At 47.7% G+C, this 23621-nt stretch overlaps 1 protein-coding gene across 1 annotated transcript in view; it reads right to left on the reverse strand.

Annotated features, from left to right (window-relative positions):
* Window positions 1-12500, reverse strand: part of ZBTB17 (zinc finger and BTB domain containing 17) — a 45829-nt gene extending 33329 nt beyond the window's left edge. Inside the window, exon 1 of the mRNA XM_038746477.1 lies at window positions 12417-12500. Coding sequence (XP_038602405.1) covers window positions 12417-12423 — 7 coding nt within the window. The 5' untranslated portion in view covers window positions 12424-12500. The remainder of the gene's footprint in view (window positions 1-12416) is intronic.
* Between the last annotated feature and the right edge of the window lie 11121 nt (window positions 12501-23621).

Below are 23621 nucleotides of genomic sequence, written 5' to 3' on the forward strand. Positions count from 1 at the left end.
CTCCTGGAAGAGGTGAGCTCTCAGTAGGGCTTTCCCTACTGAGAAGCAGCATGGCTCGGTGGAAAGAGCCCACGCTTGGGAGTCAGAGGTCATGGGTTCTAATCCTGCCTCTGTCACTTAGCTGTGTGACTTTGGGCAAGCCACTTCACTTCTCTGGGCCTCAGTTCCCTCATCCGGAAAACGGGGACTAAGACCGTGAGACCCCCATGGGACAACCTTGATTACCTTGTATCCCTGTCCAGCGCTTAGGACAGTGCTTGGCACATAGCAAGCGCTTAACAAATGCCAACATTATTATTCGTCTTCTCTGGGCCTCTGTTTCCTCATCTGGAAAATGGGGACGAAGACTTGGAGCAACATGTGGGACAATGTGATCACCCTTGTGTCCCCCTGCAGCAATTAGAACAGTGTTTGGCACATAGTAAGCGCTTAACAAATACCAACATTATTTAGAACAGTGCTTGGCACATAGTAAGCCCTTAACAAATACCATCATCATCATCATTATTACTATTATTCTATATGCCTCAGTTCCCTCATCCGGAAAATGGGGATGAAGACTGTGAGCCCCATGTGGGACAATCTGATCACCTTGTATCCCCCTCCAGCGCTTAGAATAATAATAATAATGTCATTTGTTAAGCGCTTACTATGTGCCAAGCACTGTTCTAAGCGCTGGGGGGATACAAGGTGATCAGGTTGTTCCCCCATGGGGCTCACAGTCTTCATCCCCATTTTACAGATGAGGTCACTGAGGCCCAGAGAAGAATAATAATGATGGCATTTATTAAGTGCTTACTATAAGAAGCAGCATGGCTCAGTGGAAAGAGCCCAGGCTTTGGAGTCAGAGGTCATGGGTTCAAATCCTGGCTCTGCCAATTGTCAGCTGTGTGACTTTGGGCAAGTTACTTAACCTCTCTGTGCCTGTTACCTCATCTGTAAAATGGGGATGAAGACCCCCGTGGGACAACCTGATCACCTTGTAACCTCCCCAGCGCTTAGAACAGTGCTTTGCACACAGTAAGCGCTTAATAAATGTCATTATTATTATTATTATTATTATTATTATTATTATTATTATTATTATGTGCCAAGCACTGTTCTAGGCGCTGGGATAGATACAAGGTGATCAGGTTGTCCCACGTGGGGCTCACAGTCTTCATCCCCATTTTAAAGATGAGGTCACTGAGGCCCAGAGAAGAATAATAATGATGGCATTTGCCCAGCGCTTAGAACAGTGCTTTGCACATAGTAAGCGCTTAACAAATACCATCATTACTATTATTATTAAGTGCTTACTACGTGGCAAGCACTGTTCTAAGCGCTGGGGGGGGGGGGATACAAGGTGATCAGGTTGTCCCACGGGGGGCTCACAGTCTTCACCCCCATTTTCCAGATGAGGTCACTGAGGCCCAGAGAAGAAGAATAATGACGGCATTTGTTAAGCGCGTACTATTCAGTCACTCATTATTATTAAGTGTGTACTATGCGTCCAGCACTGTTCTGAGCGCTGAGGGGGATACAAGGTGATCAGGTTGTCTCAAGCGGGGCTCCCGGTCCTCACCCCCATTTTCCAGATGAGGTCACTGAGGCCCATTTCATTCATTCATTCAATCGTATTTATTGAGCGCTTACTGTGTGCAGAGCACTGTACTAAGCGCTTGGGAAGTATAAGTCGGCAACATCTAGAGATGGTCCCTACCCAACAGTGGGCTCACGGTCTAGAAGGGGGAGACAGAGAATAATGATGGCATCTGTTAAGCGCTTACTATTCACTCATTCATTATTATTAAGCGCGTACTATGTGTCCAGCACTGTTCTAAGCGCTGAGGGGGATACAAGGTGATCAGGTTGTCCCCCGTGGGGCTCCCGGTCTTTACCCCCATTTTAAAGATGAGGTCACTGAGGCCCAGAGAAGAAGAATAATGATGGCATTTGTTAAGCGCGTACTATTCAGTCATTCATTATTATTAAGCGCGTACTATATGTCCAGCATATAGTAAGCGCTGAGGGGGATACAAGGTGATCAGGTTGTCCCCCATGGGACTCCCAGTCTTCACCCCCATTTTCCAGATGGGGTCACTGAGGCCCAGTGAAGTGACTTGCCCGCTGTTGGGTAGGACCGTCTCTACATGTTGCCAACTTGTCCTTCCCAAGCGCTTAGTCCAGTGCTCTGCACACAGTAAGCGCTCAATAAATACGACTGAATGAATGATTGAATATGTTGCCAACTTGTCCTTCCCAAGCGCTTAGTACGGTGCTCTGTACACAGTGGACACTCAATAAATACGACTGAATGAATGAATGGCTGTACTTCCCAAGCGCTTAGTCCAGTGCTCCGCACACAGTAAGTGCTCAATAGATACAATTGAATGAATGATTGAATATGTTGCCAACTTGTCCTTCCCAAGCGCTTAGTCCAGTGCTCCGCACACAGTAGGGTGCTCAATACGATTGAATGAATGAATGAATGAATACTTCCCAAGCGCTTAGTCCAGTGCTCCGCACACAGTAAGCGTTCAGTAAATACGATTGAATGAATGATTGAATATGTTGCCAACTTGTCCTTCCCAAGTGCTTAGTCCAGTGCTCCACACACAGTAAGCGCTCAATAAATACGATTGAATGAATGAATGCTTCCCAAGGGCTTAGTCCTAGTGCTCTGCACACAGTAAGCGCTCAATCAATACGATTGAATAGCCCACTGTTGGGTAGGGACTGTCTCTATATGTTGCCAACTTGTACTTCCCAAGCGCTTAGTCCAGTGCTCCGCACACGGTAAGCGTTCAATCAATACGACTGAATGAATGACTTCCCAAGCGCTTAGTCCAGTGCTCCGCACACAGTAAGCGCTCAATCAATACGACTGAATGAATGATTGAATACGTTGCCAGCTTGTACTTCCCAAGCGCTTAGTCCAGTGCTCCGCACACAGTAAGCGCTCAATCAATACGACTGAATGAATGATTGACTAGGTTGCCAACTTGTCCTTCCCAAGCGCTTATTCCAGTGCTCTGCACACAGTAAGCGCTCAATAAATACGACTGACTGAATGAAGTGCTCCGCACACAGTAAGCGCTCAATCAATACGACTGAATGAATGATTGAATACGTTGCCAGCTTGTACTTCCCAAGCGCTTAGTCCAGTGCTCCGCACACAGTAAGCGCTCAATCAATACGACTGAATGAATGATTGACTAGGTTGCCAACTTGTCCTTCCCAAGCGCTTATTCCAGTGCTCTGCACACAGTAAGCGCTCAATAAATACGACTGACTGAATGAATGACTGTCCATCCCAAGTGCTTAGTCCTGTGCTCCACACAGTAAGCGCTCAATAAATACGACTGAATGATTGAATATGTTGCCAGCTTGTACTTCCCAAGCGCTTAGTCCAGTGCTCCGCACACAGTAAGCGCTCCATAGATACGATCGAATGAATGAATGAATACTTCCCAAGCGCTTAGTCCAGTGCTCCGCACACAGTAAGCGCTCAATCAATACGACTGGATGAATGATTGAATAGGTTGCAAACTTGTCCTTCCCAAGTGCTTAGTCCAGCGCTCCGCACACAGTAGGCGCTCAATAAATATGACTGAATGAATGAATACTTCCCAAGCACTTAGTCCAGCGCTCCACACACAGTAAGTGCTCAATGAATACAACAGTGAATGATTGAATAGGTTGCCAACTTGTCCTTCCCAAGCGCTTAGTCCAGCGCTCCGCACACAGTAAGCGCTCAATAAATACGATTGAATGAATGACTTCCCAAGCGCTTAGTCCAGTGCTCTGCACACAGTAAGTGCTCAATGAATACGACTGAATGAATGATTGATTATGTTGCCAACTTGTCCTTCCCAAGAGCTTAGTCCAGTGCTCCGCACACAGTAAGCGCTCAATCAATACGATTGAATGAATGAATGACTGTCCTACCCAAGTGCTTAGTCCTGTGCTCCGCACACAGTAAGCGCTCAATCGATACGATTGAATGAATGAATGAATACTTCCCAAGCGCTCAATCAATACAACTGAATGACTGAATGAATGAGTAAGCGCTCAATCAATACGACTGAACGAGTGAATGAATAAGTGCTCAATAAATACGACTGAATGAATGATTAAATATGTTGCCAACTTGTCCTTCCCAAGCGCTTAGCCCAGCGCTCCGCACACAGTAGGCGCTCAATCAATACGGTTGAGTGAATGAATGACTTCTTCCCAAGTGCTTAGCCCGGCGCTCCGCACATAGTAAGCGCTCAATCAATACGACTGAATGAGTGAATGAATAAGCGCTCAATCAATACAACTGAACGAATGATTAAACATGTTGTCAACTTGTCCTTCCCAAGCGCTTAGCCCAGTGCTCCGCACAGAGTAGGCGCTCAATCAACACGACTGAATGAGTGAATGAATAAGCGCTCAATCAATACGACTGAACGAGTGAATGAATAAGCGCTCAATCAATACGACTGAATGAATGATTAAACACGTTGCCAACTTGTCCTTCCCAAGCGCTTAGCCCAGCGCTCTGCACACAGTAGGCGCTCAATCGATATGGATGAGTGAATGAATGACTGAATGAGTCCTTCCCAAGCGCTCAGTCCGGCACTTCGCACACAGTAAGCGCTCAATCAACACGACTGAATGAGTAAGCGCTCAATCAATACGAGTGAATGAATGAGTAAGCACTCAATCAATACGACTGAATGAATGATTAAACAGGTTGCCAACTTGTCCTTCCCAAGCGCTTAGCCCAGCGCTCCGCACACAGTAGGCGCTCAATCAATACGACTGAATGAAGGAATGACTGAATGAATGACTTCCCAAGCGCTTAGTCCAGTGCTCCGCACACAGTAATCGCTCAATCAATACGACTGAACAAGTGAATGAATAAGCGCTCAATCAATATGACTGAACAAGTGAATGAATAAGCGCTCAATCAATACAACTGAATGAATGATTAAGCATGTTGCCAACTTGTCCTTCCCAAGCGCTTAGCCCACCGCTCTGCACACAGTAGGCGCTCAATCAATACAGTTGAGTGAATGAATGACTTCTTCCCAAGTGCTTAGTCTGGCGCTCCGCACACAGTAAGCGCTCAATCAATACGACTGAACAAGTGAATGAATAAGCGCTCGATCACTACGACTGAATGAGTGATTAAGCATGTTGCCAACTTGCCCTTCCCAAGCGCTTAGCCCAGCGCTCCGCACACAGTAGGCACTCAATCAATACGGTTGAATGAATGAATGACTGAATGAATACTTCCCAAGCACTTAGTCCAGTGCTCTGCACACAGTAAGCGCTCAATCAATACGACTGAACGAGTGAATGAATGAGTAAGCGCTCAATCAATACGACTGAATGATTAAGCATGTTGCCAACTTGTCCTTCCCAAGTGCTTAGCCCAGCGCTCCGCACACAGTAGGCGCTCAATCAATACGACTGAATGAATGAATGACTGAATGAATACTTCCCAAGCGCTTAGTCCGGCGCTCTGCACACAGTAGGCGCTCAATCAATACGACTGAATGAATGAATACTTCCCAAGCGCTTAGTCCAGCGCTCCGCACACAGTAAGTGCTCAATAGATACGACTGAATGAATGATTGAATATGTTGCCAACTTGTCCTTCGCAAGTGCTTAGTCCAGCGCTCCGCACACAGTAGGCGCTCAATCAATACAACTGAATGAATGAATACTTCCCAAGCGCTTAGTCCAGTGCTCCGCACAAGGTAAGCGCTCAATCAATACGACTGAACGAGTGAATGAATGAGTAAGCTCAATCAATACGACTGAATGATCAAACATGTTGCCAACTTGGACTTCCCAAGCGCTTAGCCCAGCGCTCCGCACACAGTAGCCGCTCAATCGATACGGATGAGTGAATGAATGACTAAATGAGTACTTCCCAAGCGCTCAGTCCGGCGCTTCGCACACAGTAAGTGCTCAATCAATACAACTGAATGACTGAATGAATAAGTGCTCAATCAATACGACTGAACGAGTGAATGAGTAAGTGCTCAATCAATACGACTGAATGAATGATTAAATATGTTGCCAACTTGTCCTTCCCAAGCGCTTGGTCCAGCGCTCCGCACACAGTAGGCGCTCAATCAATACGGTTGAGTGAATGAATGACTTCTTCCCAAGTGCTTAGTCTGGCATTCCTCACACAGTAAGCGCTCAATGAATACGACTGAATGAATGATTAAACATGTTGCCAACTTGTCCTTCCCAAGTGCTTAGCCCAGCGCTCCGCACACAGTAGGCGCTCAATCAATACGGTTGAATGAATGAATGACTGAATGAATACTTCCCAAGCGCTTAGTCCAGTGCTCCGCACACAGTAAGCGCTCAATCAATACGACTGAACGAGTGAATGAATGAATAAGCTCTCAATCAATACGACTGAATGAATGATTAAGCATGTTGCCAACTTGTCCTTCCCATGCGCTTAGCCCAGCGCTCCGCACACAGCAGCCGCTCAATCAATACGGTTGAATGAATGAATGAATACTTCCCAAGCGCTTAGTCCAGTGCTCCGCACACAGTAAGCGCTCAATCAACACGACTGAACGAGTGAATGAATGAGTAAGCTCAATCAATACGACTGAATGAATGATTAAGCATGTTGCCAACTTGTCCTTCCCAAGCGCTTAGCCTGGTGCTCCGCACACAGTAAGCGCTCAATCAATACGACTGAACGAGTGAATGAATGAATAAGCGCTCAATCAATACGACTGAATGAATGATTAAGCATGTTGCCAACTTGTCCTTCCCAAGCGCTTAGCCCGGCGCTCCGCACAGCGCTCAATCAATACGACTGAACGAGTGAATGAATGAATAAGCGCTCAATCAATGCGACTGAATGAATGATTAAGCATGTTGCCAACTTGTCCTTCCCAAGCGCTTAGCCCAGCGCTCCGCACACAGTAAGCGCTCAATCAACACGGCTGAACGAGTGAATGAATGAGTAAGCGCTCAGTCAATACGACTGAATGAATGATTAAACAGGTTGCCAACTTGTCCTTCCCAGGCGCTTAGCCCAGTGCTCCGCACACAGTAGGCGCTCAATCAATACGGCTGAATGAATGAATACTTCCCAAGCGCTTAGTCCAGTGCTCCGCACACAGTAAGCTCTCAATCAATGCGACTGAATGAATGATTAAACAGGTTGCCAACTTGTCCTTCCCAAGCGCTTAGCCCAGCGCTCCGCACACAGTAGGCGCTCAATCAATACGACTGAATGAATGAATACTTCCCAAGCGCTTAGTCCAGTGCTCCGCACACAGTAAGCGCTCAATCAATACGACTGAATGAATGATTGAATACGTTGCCAACTTGTCCTTCCCAAGCGCTTAGCCCAGCGCTCCGCACACAGTAGGCGCTCAATCAATACGACTGAATGAATGAATACTTCCCAAGCGCTTAGCCCAGCGCTCCGCACACGGTAGGCGCTCAATCAATGCGACTGAATGAATGATTGAATATGTTGCCAACTTGTCCTTCCCAAGCGCTTAGCCCAGCGCTCCGCACACAGTAGGCGCTCAATCAATGCGGTTGAATGAATGAATGACTGAATGAATACTTCCCAAGCGCTTAGTCCAGTGCTCCGCACACAGTAAGCGCTCAATCAATACGACTGAACGAGTGAATGAATGAGTAAGCGCTCAGTCAATACGACTGAATGAATGATTAAGCATGTTGCCAACTTGTCCTTCCCAAGCGCTTAGCCCAGGGCTCCGCACATAGTAGGCGCTCAATCAATACGACTGAATGAATGAATACTTCCCAAGCGCTTAGTCCAGTGCTCCGCACACAGTAAGCGCTCAATCAACACGACTGAACGAGTGAATGAATGAGTAAGCGCTCAACCAATACGACTGAATGAATGATTAAACAGGTTGCCAACTTGTCCTTCCCAAGCGCTTGGCCCAGCGCTCCGCACACAGTAGGCGCTCAATCAATGCGGTTGAATGAATGAATGAATGAATACTTCCCAAGCGCTTAGTCCAGTGCTCCGCACACAGTAAGCGCTCAATCAATACGACTGAACGAGTGAATGAATGAGTAAGCGCTCAATCAATACGACTGAATGAATGATTAAGCATGTTGCCAACTTGTCCTTCCCAAGCGCTTAGCCCAGCGCTCCGCACACAGCAGCCGCTCAATCAATACGGTTGAATGAATGAATGAATGAATACTTCCCAAGCGCTTAGTCCAGTGCTCCGCACAAGGTAAGCGCTCAATCAATACGACTGAACGAGTGAATGAATGAATAAGCGCTCAACCAATACAACTGAATGAATGATTAAGCATGTTGCCAACTTGTCCTTCCCAAGCGCTTAGCCCGGCGCTCCGCACACAGCAGCCGCTCAATCAATACGGTTGAATGAATGAATGAATGAATACTTCCCAAGCGCTTAGTCCAGTGCTCCGCACAAGGTAAGCGCTCAATCAATACGACTGAACGAGTGAATGAATGAATAAGCGCTCAATCAATACGACTGAATGAATGATTAAGCATGTTGCCAACTTGTCCTTCCCAAGCGCTTAGCCCGGTGCTCCGCACACAGTAAGCGCTCAATCAATACGACTGAATGAATGATTAAGCATGTTGCCAACTTGTCCTTCCCAAGTGCTTAGCCCGGCGCTCCGCACACAGTAAGCGCTCAATCAATATGACTGAACGAGTGAATGAATGAATAAGCGCTCAATCAATACGACTGAATGAATGATTAAGCATGTTGCCAACTTGTCCTTCCCAAGCGCTCAGCCCAGCGCTCCGCACACAGTAAGCGCTCAATCAACACGGCTGAACGAGTGAATGAATGAGTAAGCGCTCAGTCAATACGACTGAATGAATGATTAAACAGGTTGCCAACTTGTCCTTCCCAGGCGCTTAGCCCAGCGCTCCGCACACAGTAGGCGCTCAATCAATACGACTGAATGAATGAATACTTCCCAAGCGCTTAGTCCAGCGCTCCGCACACAGTAAGCGCTCAATCAATGCGACTGAATGAATGATTGAATATGTTGCCAACTTGTCCTTCCCAAGCGCTTAGCCCAGCGCTCCGCACACAGCAGCCGCTCAATCAATACGACTGAATGAATGAATACTTCCCAAGCGCTTAGTCCAGTGCTCCGCACACAGTAAGTGCTCAATAGATACGACTGAATGAATGATTGAATATGTTGCCAACTTGTCCTTCGCAAGCGCTTAGTCCAGCGCTCCTTACACAGTAGGCGCTCAATCAATACGACTGAATGAATGAATACTTCCCAAGCGCTTAGTCTGGCGCTCCGCACACAGTAGGCGCTCAATCAATACGGCTGAATGAATGAATACTTCCCAAGCGCTTAGTCCAGTGCTCCGCACACAGTAAGTGCTCAATCAATACGACTGAATGAATGAATACTTCCCAGGCGCTTAGCCCAGCACTCCGCACACAGTAGGCGCTCAATCAATGCGACTGAATGAATGATTAAACAGGTTGCCAACTTGTCCTTCCCAAGCGCTTAGCCCAGTGCTCCGCACACAGTAGCCGCTCAATCAATACGGTTGAATGAATGAATACTTCCCAAGCGCTTAGTCCAGTGCTCTGCACACAGTAAGCGCTCACTCAATACGACTGAACGAGTGAATGAATGAGTAAGCGCTCAATCAATACGACTGAATGAATGATTAAACAGGTTGCCAACTTGTCCTTCCCAAGCGCTTAGCCCAGCGCTCCGCACACAGTAGGCGCTCAATCAATACGACTGAATGAATGAATGACTGAATGAATACTTCCCAAGCGCTTAGTCCGGCGCTCTGCACACAGTAGGCGCTCAATCAATACGACTGAATGAATGAATACTTCCCAAGCGCTTAGTCCAGTGCTCCGCACACAGTAAGCGCTCAATCAATACGACTGAATGAATGATTGAATACGTTGCCAACTTGTCCTTCCCAAGCGCTTAGCCCAGCGCTCCGCACACAGTAGGCGCTCAATCAATACGGCTGAATGAATGAATACTTCCCAAGCGCTTAGTCCAGTGCTCCGCACACAGTAAGCGCTCAATCAATACGACTGAATGAATGATTAAACAGGTTGCCAACTTGTCCTTCCCAAGCGCTTAGCCCAGCGCTCCGCACACAGCAGCCGCTCAATCAATACGGTTGAATGAATGAATGAATGAATACTTCCCAAGCGCTTAGTCCAGTGCTCCGCACACAGTAAGCGCTCAATCAACACGACTGAACGAGTGAATGAATGAGTAAGCTCAATCAATACGACTGAATGAATGATTAAGCATGTTGCCAACTTGTCCTTCCCAAGCGCTTAGCCCGGCGCTCCGCACACAGTAAGCGCTCAATCAATACGACTGAACGAGTGAATGAATGAATAAGCACTCAATCAATACGACTGAATGAATGATTAAGCATGTTGCCAACTTGTCCTTCCCAAGCGCTTAGCCCAGCACTCCGCACACAGTAAGCGCTCAATCAACACGGCTGAACGAGTGAATGAATGAGTAAGCGCTCAGTCAATACGACTGAATGAATGATTAAGCATGTTGCCAACTTGTCCTTCCTAAGCGCTTAGTCCGGCGCTCTGCACACAGTAGGCGCTCAATCAATACGACTGAATGAATGAATACTTCCCAAGCGCTTAGTCCAGTGCTCCGCACACAGTAAGCGCTCAATCAATACGACTGAATGAATGATTGAATACGTTGCCAACTTGTCCTTCCCAAGCGCTTAGCCCAGCGCTCCGCACACAGTAGGCGCTCAATCAATACGACTGAATGAATGAATACTTCCCAAGCGCTTAGTCCAGTGCTCCGCACACAGTAAGCGCTCAATCAATACGACTGAATGAATGATTGAATACGTTGCCAACTTGTCCTTCCCAAGCGCTTAGTCCAGCGCTCCGCACACAGTAGGCGCTCAATCAATACGGCTGAATGAATGAATACTTCCCAAGCGCTTAGTCCAGCGCTCCGCACACAGTAGGCGCTCAATCAATACGGCTGAATGAATGAATACTTCCCAAGCGCTTAGTCCAGTGCTCCGCACACAGTAAGTGCTCAATCAATACGACTGAATGAATGAATACTTCCCAGGCGCTTAGCCCAGCACTCCGCACACAGTAGGCGCTCAATCAATGCGACTGAATGAATGATTAAACAGGTTGCCAACTTGTCCTTCCCAAGCGCTTAGCCCAGTGCTCCGCACACAGTAGCCGCTCAATCAATACGGTTGAATGAATGAATACTTCCCAAGCGCTTAGTCCAGTGCTCTGCACACAGTAAGCGCTCACTCAATACGACTGAACGAGTGAATGAATGAGTAAGCGCTCAATCAATACGACTGAATGATTAAACAGGTTGCCAACTTGTCCTTCCCAAGCGCTTAGCCCAGCGCTCCGCACACAGTAGGCCCTCAATCAATATGACTGAATGAATGAATGACTGAATGAATACTTCCCAAGCGCTTAGTCCGGCGCTCTGCACACAGTAGGCGCTCAATCAATACGGTTGAATGAATGAATACTTCCCAAGCGCTTAGTCCAGTGCTCCGCACACAGTAAGCGCTCAATCAACACGACTGAACGAGTGAATGAATGAGTAAGCGCTCAGTCAATACGACTGAATGAATGATTAAGCATGTTGCCAACTTGTCCTTCCCAAGCGCTTAGCCCAGCGCTCCGCACACAGTAGGCGCTCAATCAATACGACTGAATGAATGAATACTTCCCAAGCGCTTAGTCCAGCGCTCCACACACAGTAAGCGCTCAATCAATACGACTGAATGAATGATTAAGCATGTTGCCAACTTGTCCTTCCCAAGCGCTTAGCCCGGCGCTCCGCACACAGTAGGCGCTCAATCAATGCGGTTGAATGAATGAATGAATAAATACTTCCCAAGCGCTTAGTCCAGTGCTCCGCACAAGGTAAGCGCTCAATCAATACGACTGAACGAGTGAATGAATGAGTAAGCGCTCAACCAATACGACTGAATGAATGATTAAACAGGTTGCCAACTTGTCCTTCCCAAGCGCTTAGCCCAGCGCTCCGCACACAGTAAGGCGCTCAGTCCACCCGACTGAATGAATGAATGAATGACCCCCAGGAGGCGCTCAATCAATAGGGTTGAACGACTGACTGAATGAATACTTCCCAATACGGCTGAATGACTGAATGCCTCCTTCCCGAGCGCTTAAGCCCGGCGCCCCGCACACAGTCGGCGCTCAATCGACGCGACCGAACGAGTGAATGAATGAATGAGTGAACGAGTGAATGAATGAGTAAGCGCTCAGTCAATAGGACTGAATCGAACGAAAGCGTCAGCGGCGGTCGCGAAGGCGGAGGAGGGCGTCGGTTGCCCCGGCAACGGCGGCCCCCCCCGCGGCCCCCCGCGGCCCCCGTACCTGCCATGTCCCGGGCCCCGCCGCGGGGGCAGGCGCATCACGGACGCACAAAGGGCGCCGCCATCTTGGGGCCGGGCGGAACCCCCCCCGCGGACCGACGCCACCGCCCACACTTCCGGCGCCTGCGCCGCGCCTGCGCGCCTGCCCCTCCCCTTATTGCGCATGCGCGCCACCCGCCCGCGCCGGGAAACGACGGGAGAGCCGACGTCAGGGCCACGTGACGGGAGGGGTGACGTCACGGGGCGGGAGGGGGGAATCACCCTCCCGTCTCAGCACGTGGGCAGCAGCCAGGCCGTTCGTCATCATCATCATTGATTGATTGATTGATCATCAATCGTATTGATTGAGCGCTTACTGTGTGCAGAGCGCTGTACTAAGCGCTTGGGAAGGACAAGTTGGCAACACCTAGAGACAGTCCCTACCCAACAGTGGGCTCACAGTCTAAAAGGGGGAGACAGAAAACAAAACCAAACATACCAACAAAATAAAATGAATAGAATAGTGATGTACAAGCGCTTGGGAATCAATCAATCAATCAATCAATCGTATTTATTGAGCGCTTACTATGTGCAGAGCACTGTACTAAGCGCTTGGGAAGGACAAATTGGCAACACATAGAGACAGTCCCTACCCAACAGTGGGCTCGCAGTCTAAAAGGGGGAGACAGAGAACAAAACCAAACATACTAACAAAATAAAATGAATAGAATAGTGATGTACAAGCGCTTGGGAATCAATCAATCAATCAATCAATCGTATTTATTGAGCGCTTACTATGTGCAGAGCACTGTACTAAGTGCTTGGGAAGGACAAATTGGCAACACATAGAGACGGTCCCTACCCAACAGTGGGCTCACAGTCTAAAAGGGGGAGACAGAGAACAAAACCAAACATACTAACAAAATAAAATGAATAGAATAGTGATGTACAAGCGCTTGGGAATCAATCAATCAATCAATCAATCGTATTTATTGAGCGCTTACTATGTGCAGAGCACTGTACTAAGCGCTTGGGAAGGACAAGCTGGCAACATATAGAGACAGTCCCTACCCATCAGTGGGCTCAAAGTCTAAAAGGGGGAGACGGAGAACAAAACCAAACATACTAACAAAATAAAATGAATAGAATAGTGATGTACAAGCACTTGGGAAGGACAAGCTGGCAACATATAGAGACAGTCCCTACCCACCAGTGGGCTCACAGTCTAAAAGGGGGAGACAGAGAACAAAACCAAACATACTAACAAAATAAAATAAATAGAATAGATAGGTACAAGTAAAATAAATAAATAAATAGAGTAATAAATATGTACAAACATATATACATATATACAGATGCTCAATCAATACGACTGAATGAATGAATACTTCCCAAGCGCTTAGTCCAGCGCTCCGCACACAGTAAGCGCTCAATAGATACGACTGAATGAATGATTGAATAGGTTGCCAACTTGTCCTTCGCAAGCGCTCAGTCCAGCGCTCCTTACACAGTAGGCGCTCAATCAATACGACTGAATGAATACTTCCCAAGCGCTTAGTCCATTGCTCCGCACACAGTAAGTGCTCAATCAATACGACTGAACGAGTGAATGAATAAGCACTTAATCAATACGACTGAATGAATGATTAAACATGTTGCCCACTTGTCCTTCCCAAGCGCTTAGCCCGGCGCTCCGCACACAGTAGGCGCTCAATCAATACGACTGAATGCCATCATCCTAAAATCACATCTCCAAGAGGCTTTCCCATAATAAGCCCTTCTTTCCCCTATCCACCCTCCCCTCTGTGTCTAATAATAATAATAATTATGGTATTTGTTAAGCGCTTACTACTATACTAAGCAGTAGAGTGGCTACAAGCAACTCAGGTTGGACACAGTCCCTGTCCCACATGGAGCTCACAGTCTCAATCCCCATTTTAACAGTGAGGTAACAGACACAGAGAAGTGAAGTGGCTTGCCCAAGGTCACACAGCAGACAAGTGGTGGAGCCGGGATTAGAACCCATGACCTTCTGACTCCCTCGATCGTGCTCTATCCACTACCGCCACGCTGTTTCTCAAGTCTACTTTGCACCCCGACCCCTCAGTACTTACATAGTATTCTTATACTCTACTTTTTTCCCCTCTCTGTAATCTATTTTAATATTTATCTTTTCCTAAATACTGTAAGCTCTTTGTGGGCAGGGATTATGTCTACCAACTCTGTTGTATTGTATTCTCCCAAAGATTTTGTATAGCAGAGAGTGCTCGATAAATACTCATTGATTGATTGATTGATTGATTGATAAACTTTTGGTAGAGTACAATGAAAATAAAAGATACAGTCCCTGATAGGGTGATCACTGGCAATTCTCAAAAATAACAGACACGGAGAAGCATTTAACTTTACATGTGCTTCACTGGGGACGCGATGTAAAATAATGATGCCATAATTATTATTATTATGGTATTTTATAAGTGCTTACCATGTGCCACGCACTTTGATGAAATAGCTGAGTCCATCTGATCCTTGAGGGTCTCCAGGAGCATCCTTGATCACCCCCCCCAATAAAAAAACACATTTATACATACTAGTTCCAGGATCACTCTGTGTCCTTCCCAGGTTCATGTCAAAATGGATGCTGCATCCGTGGAATTTTATAGCAGAAGCCACAGCTGAAGACGGAGAAGCCCTTAAAATAAAAAAGACCAGACATGAAGGTGTCTGGGTGCCGAGCACTGCACTAAGAGAGACAACTGGCCACCCTAATCCTGGGCCCTGTAGAGCTTACGATCTAGTGGGAGACGTGGAGAAAAACACAAACGGATGAATAGTCCCCTAGCAATGAGTTCGAGCTGGAGTATAGTAGATGAAGAGAGTGGATATATTAGTCTTTATTATAATATATTATATTATAATATTATACATTAGTCTTTTAGACTGTGAGCCCACTGTTGGGTAGGGACTGTCTCTATATGTTGCCAATTTGTACTTCCCAAGCGCTTAGTACAGTGCTCTGCACATAGTAAGCGCTCAATAAATACGATTGATTGATTGATTAAATGGAGGGAGGAGTCTCTCCTTGATGCAGAGGGAGGGGCGCAGGCATTAGAGGTTTTTGAGGAGCGGAGTGGTGATGTATTCCAATTGCCATTTTGGGAAGACGATCTGGGGAGCAGAGAGTAGAATAGACCGAAGAGGGGAAGGCTAAGGACGCGGAGGGTCAAAAAAGCAGATGTGAGGATAGCGAGAGGTGGTCCAGGAATAGTAATGATAATAATAATGATGATGGTATTTGTTAAGCACTTACTATGTGCCAAGCACTGTTCTAAGCGCTGAGGTAGATAGAGGGTCATCAGGTTGTCCCACGTGGGGCTCACGGTCTTAATCCCCATTTGACAGGTAAGGCAACCGAGGCACGGGCTTGCCCAGGGTCACACAGCGGACAAGTGATGGGAGCCGGAATTAGAACCCACGACCTCTGACTCCCAAGCCTGGGCTCTTTCCACTAAGCCCCGTTGATTCAGGAAGGAGCAAGCACTCAGCTCCTCCGCTTTTAGCACTTTCCCCCAGTGATTGCTGGACCGCCATTCTGTCAGGGGGTCAGATGCGAAAGAGGGGGGCACTGTCTTGTCAGCCCTGCCCTCCCGCTCCCACCCACTCCTAGATGGGCAGTGGCAACAAGGAAAGGAGGCCGGCGGGAGAGTGCCATAGGTGGATAAATCTGCCCTTTCCTCTCTATCCACACCGCTACCCTGCCCATTCAAGCTCTCATCCTATCCCGTCTGGACTACTGCACCAGCCTTCTCTCTGATCTCCCATCCTCGTGTCTCTCCCCACTTCAATCCATACTTCACGCCGCTGCCCGGATTGTCTTTGTCCAGAAATGCTCTGGGCATATTACTCCCCTCCTCAAAAATCTCCAGTGGCTACCAATCAATCTGCGCATCAGGGCAGAAACTCCTCACCCTGGGCTTCAAGGCTGTCCATCCCCTCGCCCCCTCCTACCTCACCTCCCTTCTCTCCTTCTCCAGCCCAGCCCGCACCCTCCACTCCTCTGTCGCTAATCTCCTCACCGTACCTCGTTCTCGCCTGTCCCGCCATCGATTCCCGGCCCACGTCAACCCCCGGGCCTGGGATGCCCTCCTTCTGCCCATCCGCCAAGCTAGTTCTCTTCCTCCCTTCAAGGCCCTACTGAGAGCTCACCTCCTCCAGGAGGCCTTCCCAGACTGAGCCTCTTCCTTCCTCTCCCCCTCGTGCCCCTCTCCATCCCCCCCCATCTTACCTCCTTCCCTTCCCCACAGCACCTGTATATATGTATATATGTTTGTACATATTTGTTACTCTATTTATTTATTTATTTTACTTGTACATATCTATTCTATTTATTTTATTTTGTTAGTATGTTTGGTTTTGTTCTCTGTCTCCCCCCTTTTAGACTGTGAGCCCACTGTTGGGTAGGGACTGTCTCTATATGTTGCCAACTTGTACTTCCCAAGCGCTTAGTACAGTGCTCTGCACACAGTAAGCGCTCAATAAATCCGATTGATGATGATAAATTTCCAGGTCTGACCTTGAGCGGCCTGATCGCTCGTCCGGCTGGCAGGGACTCTGCTGTGCTTCGGTTCCTGTCGTGCTGAGTTGGTCTGAGACTGGATCCCCTAGAGTGGAAGCTTCTTGTGGACAGGGATCATGTCTACCAACTCTGTTGGGTCATACCTTCCCAAGAGCTTAGTAGAGTGCTCTGAAAGTACTCAGTGAACACGACTGATGGATTGATTGGGTAACCCTGGGAGAAACAAACCAGAGAGATATGGCACAACCCTAAGGGAAACAGCATGGCCTACAGTGCTCCGCAAACAGTAAGCGCCCAATAAATACGATTGAATGAATGAATGAATGGTGGATAGAGCAGGGGCCTGTGAGAAAGAAGGACATGAATAATAAAAATAATAATGATGTTGGTATTTGTTCAGCACTTACTATTTGCTAAGCGCTCTTCTAAGCGCTGGGGTAGATACAAGGGAATCAGGTTGTCCCACGTGGGGCTCACGGGTCTTCATCACCATTTTACAGATGATCACTGAGGCCCAGAGAAGTTAAGTGACTTGCCCAAGGTCACTCAGCTGGCAAGTGGCAGAGCCGGGATTCGAACCCGTGACCAAGCCGGGGCTCTTTCCACTAAACCATGCGACCTGATTACCCTCTATCTATTCCAGCCCTTAAAATAGCTCCTGGCGCATAATAAGCACTTGACTAATGTCATGAAAAGGTGTAATCAGAGAAGCAGCATGGCCTATGGATAGACCACCAGGCTTGGGAGTCAATCAATCAATCGTATTTATTGAGCACTTACTATGTGCAGAGCACTGTACTAAGGGCTTCAGAAGGACCTTCAGAGTCAGAAGGACCTTGTCTGCTGGGTGACCTTGGGTAACTCACCTCACATCTCTGTGCCTCAGTTGCCACACCTGTAAAATGGGGATTACGATTGTGAGCCTGCTGTGGGACCTGGACTGCGTCCAATCTGATTAGCTTGTGTCTACTCCAGGAGTTAGTACGGTGCCTGGCACATAGTAAGCGCTTAACAAATACCACACAAAAAAAATCCTAAGGCAGAATGTGCCATAAGGCAACAACCCACCTAAAGCCACAGCAGGTATGTGGAGCTCAATGAAGTGGGGGGCAAGAGGTGCAGCATACAGCAAAAGTACCTTGAGGGGCGGGAGGAGGTGTGAGCGGGGAAGCGGTGTAGCCTGGTGGATAGAGCACGGGTCTAGGAATCAGAAGGAACTTGGTTCTAATCCCGGCTCTGCCACTTGTCTGCTGTGTGACCTTGGGTAAGTCACTTAACTTCTCTGTGCCTCAGCTACCTCATCTGTTAAATCAAGACAGCTAGTCCCATGAGGGACACAGACTGTATCCAACCTGCGTGGCTCAGTGGAAAGAGCCCGGGCTTTGGAGTCAGAGGTCATGGGTTCAAATCCCTGCTCTGCCTGTTGTCAGCTGGGTGACTTTGGGCAACTTGTCTGTGCCTCAGTTCCCTCACCTGTAAAATGGGGATTAAAACTGTGAGCCCCCCATGGGACAACCTGATCACCTTGTAACCTCCCCGGCGCTTAGAACAGTGCTTTGCACATAGTAAGCGCTTAATAAATGCCATCATTATTATTACCCCAGCACTTAGTACAGTGCCTAGCACATTGTAAATGCTTAACTACCATAAAAAAAGGTGTAATTTGGGGACTTTGAAGACCATATTGATCCACTGTATAATGCCCCAGGATCCCGTGGTCTGCTGGCTTCCTCCCTTAGGATGGGGAGTATGTGGTGGAGGGAGGGAGGAAATCTCAGCCCAGCACAAGATGGGGGTGGTAAGAATCCAAGAATAGGTTTGCCCCTGTCCCCAGAGGAAGGCTCCTGTGCTAATTGATGTGGAAATAAGAAAGAGACGGGGTCTGTAAACAGGCTTCCTCTCCTGCCCCAGGGGCCTGGAGGAGGCCAAGGCCCCCCTCCTTGGGCTTGGTGCCTTTGTCCCCAGCCACTACTGGGTGATGTGGTTTGCGTGGATTCCTTTAGCAGGGCCAAGGCAGCGGAACTTGAAACTTAATTCTTAATTCTCCCCACCAAGCCAGAGAGCTGACCCCGCTACTCTGATACCCAGGAATTTGCTGGTATCCGACTGTAAAAGAGAAGCTTTATGGCCTAGTGGAAAGAGCATGGGTCTCGGAGTCAGAAGGACCTGGGTTCTAAACCCAGCCCTGCTACTTGTCTGCTGTGTGAACTTGGGCTAGTCACTTCCCTTCTCTGGGCCTCAGTTCCCTCATCTGTAAAATGGGGTTGAAGACTGTGAGCCCTGTGTGGGAGAGGGACTGTGTCTGACCTAAATATCCTCTCCCCCTCGTCCCCCTCTCCATCCCCCCATCTTACCTCCCTCCCTTCCCCACAGCACCTGTATATCTGTATATATGTTTGTACATATTTTTTTTACTCTATTTATTTATTTAATTTATTTGTACATATCTATTCTATTTTGTTAGTATGTTTGGTTTTGTTCTCTGTCTCCCCCTTTTAGACTGTGAGCCCACTGTTGGGTGGGGACTGTCTCTATATGTTGCCAATTTGTACTTCCCAAGCGCTTAGTACAGTGCTCTGCACATAGTAAGCACTCAATAAATACGATTGATGATGATTATCTTGTAACTACCCAAGTGCTTAGTGCCTGGCAAATAGTAAGCACTTAACAAATACCACGGTTATTATTATTGTACTCTTTCAAGAGCTTAGTGCAGTGCTCTGCACACAGTAAGCACTCAAGAAATACCACTGAGGATGATCTGGTGAGGGGGAGGGGCAAGGGGACTGTTTCTGCTATATATACATATATATGTATATATGTTTGTACATATTTATTACTCTATTTATTTATTTATTTATCTTACTTGTACATATCTATTCTATTTATTTTATTTTGTTAGTATGTTTGGTTTTGTTCTCTGTCTCCCCCTTTTAGACTGTGAGCCCACTGTTGGGTAGGGACTGTCTCTATATGTTGCCAATTTGTACTTCCCAAGCGCTTAGTACAGTGCTCTGCACACAGTAAGTGCTCAATAAATACGATTGATGATGATGATGATGATGTTAGCTGTGGGTGTACTTCATCCTGTGCTCCCCGGGCAAACCAGCATTTATCTGGTGACCAACATTAAACAGAGGGAGGAACAGCTACTAGGGACCCCTAGCAGAGCTTGATGTAGGCCTGGTTAATAATAATATTATAAAAATAGTTGTGGTATTCGTTAAGTGCTAACTAGTGTATTTGTAAAGCACGGTTCAAAGTACTGGAGTAGATACAAGGTAATCAGGTTGGACACTGTCGCTGTCCCACACGGGGCTCACAGACTTAATCCCCATTTTACAGATGAAGTAACGGAGGCACAGAGAAATGAAGTAATAATAATAATAATAATTACATTTATTAAGCGCTTACTATGTGCAAAGCACTGTTCTAAGCGCTGGGGAGGTTACAAGGTGATCAGGTTGTCCCACGGGGGGCTCACAGTCTTCATCCCCATTTTACAGATGAGGTAACTGAGGCCCAGAGGAGTTAAGTGACTTGCCCAAAGTCACCCAGCTGACAATTGGCAGAGCCGGGATTTGAACGCGTGACCTCTGACTCCAAAGCCCGTTCTCTTTCCACTGAGCCACGCTGCTTCCAAAGTGACTTGCCCAAGGTCACGCAGCAGACATGTGTCAGAGCCGGGATTTGAACCCACATCCCCGACTCCCAGACTTGGGCTCCTCCTACTAGGCCACGCTGCTGGCTCAGCAGAAAACATCTGTGGCCATCACAGACCTGCACCCAGAGGTTCGGGGAACATCCGTCTACCGGAGGCCGTGAGATCCGGTGCTCTGCACACAGTAAGTGCTCAATAAATACGATTGATTGATTGATTGATTCCTGGATTCCATCCCTGGCTCGACAGCCACCTTGATCGGCTGACCCTGGGCACCTCCCTTGACCGCTTGGTGCTTCATTTTCCCCATCTGCAAGAGAGGGGTGTAAAATTGCCCCTCCCCTTGCCCCCTGAAAGAATTTGGGATCTCTGAGCTCTCTGAGATGGTGCTAACAGATGCAGGGAACTGGTGGGCAGCACTGATCCCAGTCTGTGGCGGCCTGAGGGGTTGGGAAGGGCTCCTGACAGGAATAAATGCAATAATAATAACGATGGTATTTGTTAAGCGCTTGCTATGTGCAAAGCACTGTTCTAAGCGCTGGGGAGGCTACAAGGTGATCAGGTTGTCCCACGGGGGGCTCACAGTTTTAATCCTCATTTTACAGGTGAGGGAACTGAGGCCCAGAGAAGTTAAGTGACTTGCCCAAAGTCACACAGCTGACAATTTGTGGAGCCGGGATTTGAACCCATGACCTCTGACTCCAAAGCCTGGGCTCTTTCCACTGAGTCACAGGTCACGAGTTTTGTGGGGGGTTTGGGGAGGGGGGCGAGCCCTCTGGTTGGATTGTGGGGAGTGTTTATCTCTCTCTCAGCCTCTTCCCTGGCCCAGAGGAGTTACGACGTGAACCTATGGATGGAAGAAATCCTTCTGCTGCCTCTATCCAGTTCCCACCAGCCTGGCCAGACTCTGTGAACTGCAAATCCAATCCGTGGTGGTGGGAGGGGGCTCTGGGAGGAGGGGGACCGAGGGAGAGCTGCCTCCCACCTGTCCTTGTCCAGGATAAAAGCAGGGCGAGAAGCCAAACTCTCCAATGCCTCTTTGGAAAACCCTCCGGGAAGGAAGGTGGAGAGAATCGAAGGGTCAAGCGGAGGCGACCGGCCAGGTCCTGGAACTGACCTCTCTTGTTGCTATGTGCTTGAAATGCCGCCTGGAAGATGCTTCAGGTAAGAAAATAGCCCAGATTGGTTGGGGGCTTAACGGAGAAATCCCACAGAAGAGGAAGCATAAAAGGCCACGGTCTGGGGTTCTTGGCTTCGTACAAAAATCTGCTTCACCCTTGGGGCTGCTGTTATAATAATAATAATAATGACAGTATTTGTTAAGCGCTTAGTATGTGCAAAACACTGTTCCAAGCGCTGGGGAGGTTACATGGTGATCAGGTTGTCCCACGGAGGGCTCACAGTTTTCATCCCCATTTTACAGATGAGGTAACTGAGGCCTAGAGAAGTGAAGTGACTTGCCCAAAGTCACACAGCTGACAGTTGGCGGAGCCGGGATTTGAACCCGTGACCTGTGACTCCAAAGCCCATGCTCTTTCCACTGAGCCACGCTGCCCAAGGGGATCTTTTTTCATTTAAAGATAGATTGTAAGCTCACTGTGGGCAGGGAATGTGTTTACCAACTCTGTCATATTGTACTCTCCCAAGTGCTTAGCACAGTGCTCTGCACGCAGTTAGTGCTCAATAAATACCATTAACTGGGAATGCATCTGTTATATTGTTATATTCTCTTAAGCACTTAGTACAGTGCTCTGCAAACAGTAGGCACTCAATAAATGCGATTGATTGAAATTGTCTTCCCTATTTAGACTGCAAGCTCCTTGTGGGTGGGAATCATGCCTATTCATTCATTCATTCATTCAATAGTAAACGTAAAAAGTAAAAAGTAAATAGTAAATGGCACATCGTAAAAGCTTAACAAATGCCATAATTATTAGACACAATCCATGGCCACAAGGAGTTTACAGTCTATGGGGGGAGACAAAAATTAGACTCTAAGATCATTGTGGGCAGGGAGTATTGTGTCTGGTTATTGTTATACTGTACTCTCCCAAGCACTTAGTACAGTGCTCTGCACACAGTAAGTGCTCAATAAATATGATTGAATGAATGGGAAATAGAGTAGGAGGATATGGACATAAATGCCATGGGGCTGGAGTGAGTATCCCAGTGCTTAAGGGGTCCACAGACTAGTGTGTAGTGGACAGGGCAGCTGGGAGAAATGAAGGGTTTAGTCAGGGAAGGCCTCTTGGAGGCAATGAGATTTTAGGAGGGTTTTGAAGGTGAGGAGACTGGAGGACAGTCGTACATGAAGTGGGAGGGAATTCCAGGCCTGAGAGAGGATGAGGCACGTGGGTTTGGGATTTTGTGTTAGGTATATTAAAGCATAGGCAGAAAGGTAAAACATCTGCTACCAATCCGCTACCAAAACATGGCTACCAATCAACCTACACATCAGGCAGAAACTCCTCAACCTCAGCTTCAAGGCTGCCCATCACCTCCCTTCTCTCCTTCTCCAGCCCAGCCCGCACCCTCCACTCCTCTGCTGCTAATCTCCTCACCGTGTCTCATTCTCACCTGTCCCGCCGTCGACCCCCGGCCCACGTCATCCCCCTGGCCTGGAATGCCCTCCCTCCCCACATCTGCCAAGCTAGCTCTCTTCCTCCCTTCAAGGCCCTACTGAGAGCTCACCTCCTCCAGGAGGCCTTCCCAGACTGAGCCCCCTCTTTCCTCTCCCCCTCCTTCCCCTCTCCATCCCCCCCACCTTGCCTCTTTCCCTTCCCCACAGCACCTGTATACATGTATATATATATATTTGTACGTATTTATTACTCTATTTATTTATTTATTTTACTTGTACATATCTATTCTACTTATTTTATTTCGTTAATATGTTTTGTTTTGTTGTCTGTCTCCCCCTTCTAGACTGTGAGCCCACTGTTGGGTAGGGACCGTCTCTCTATGTTGCCAACTTGTACTTCCCAAGCGCT

Source organism: Tachyglossus aculeatus, chromosome 5 (genome assembly GCF_015852505.1).
Source record: "Tachyglossus aculeatus isolate mTacAcu1 chromosome 5, mTacAcu1.pri, whole genome shotgun sequence".
In the NCBI taxonomy this organism is placed as follows: Eukaryota; Metazoa; Chordata; class Mammalia; order Monotremata; family Tachyglossidae; genus Tachyglossus; species Tachyglossus aculeatus.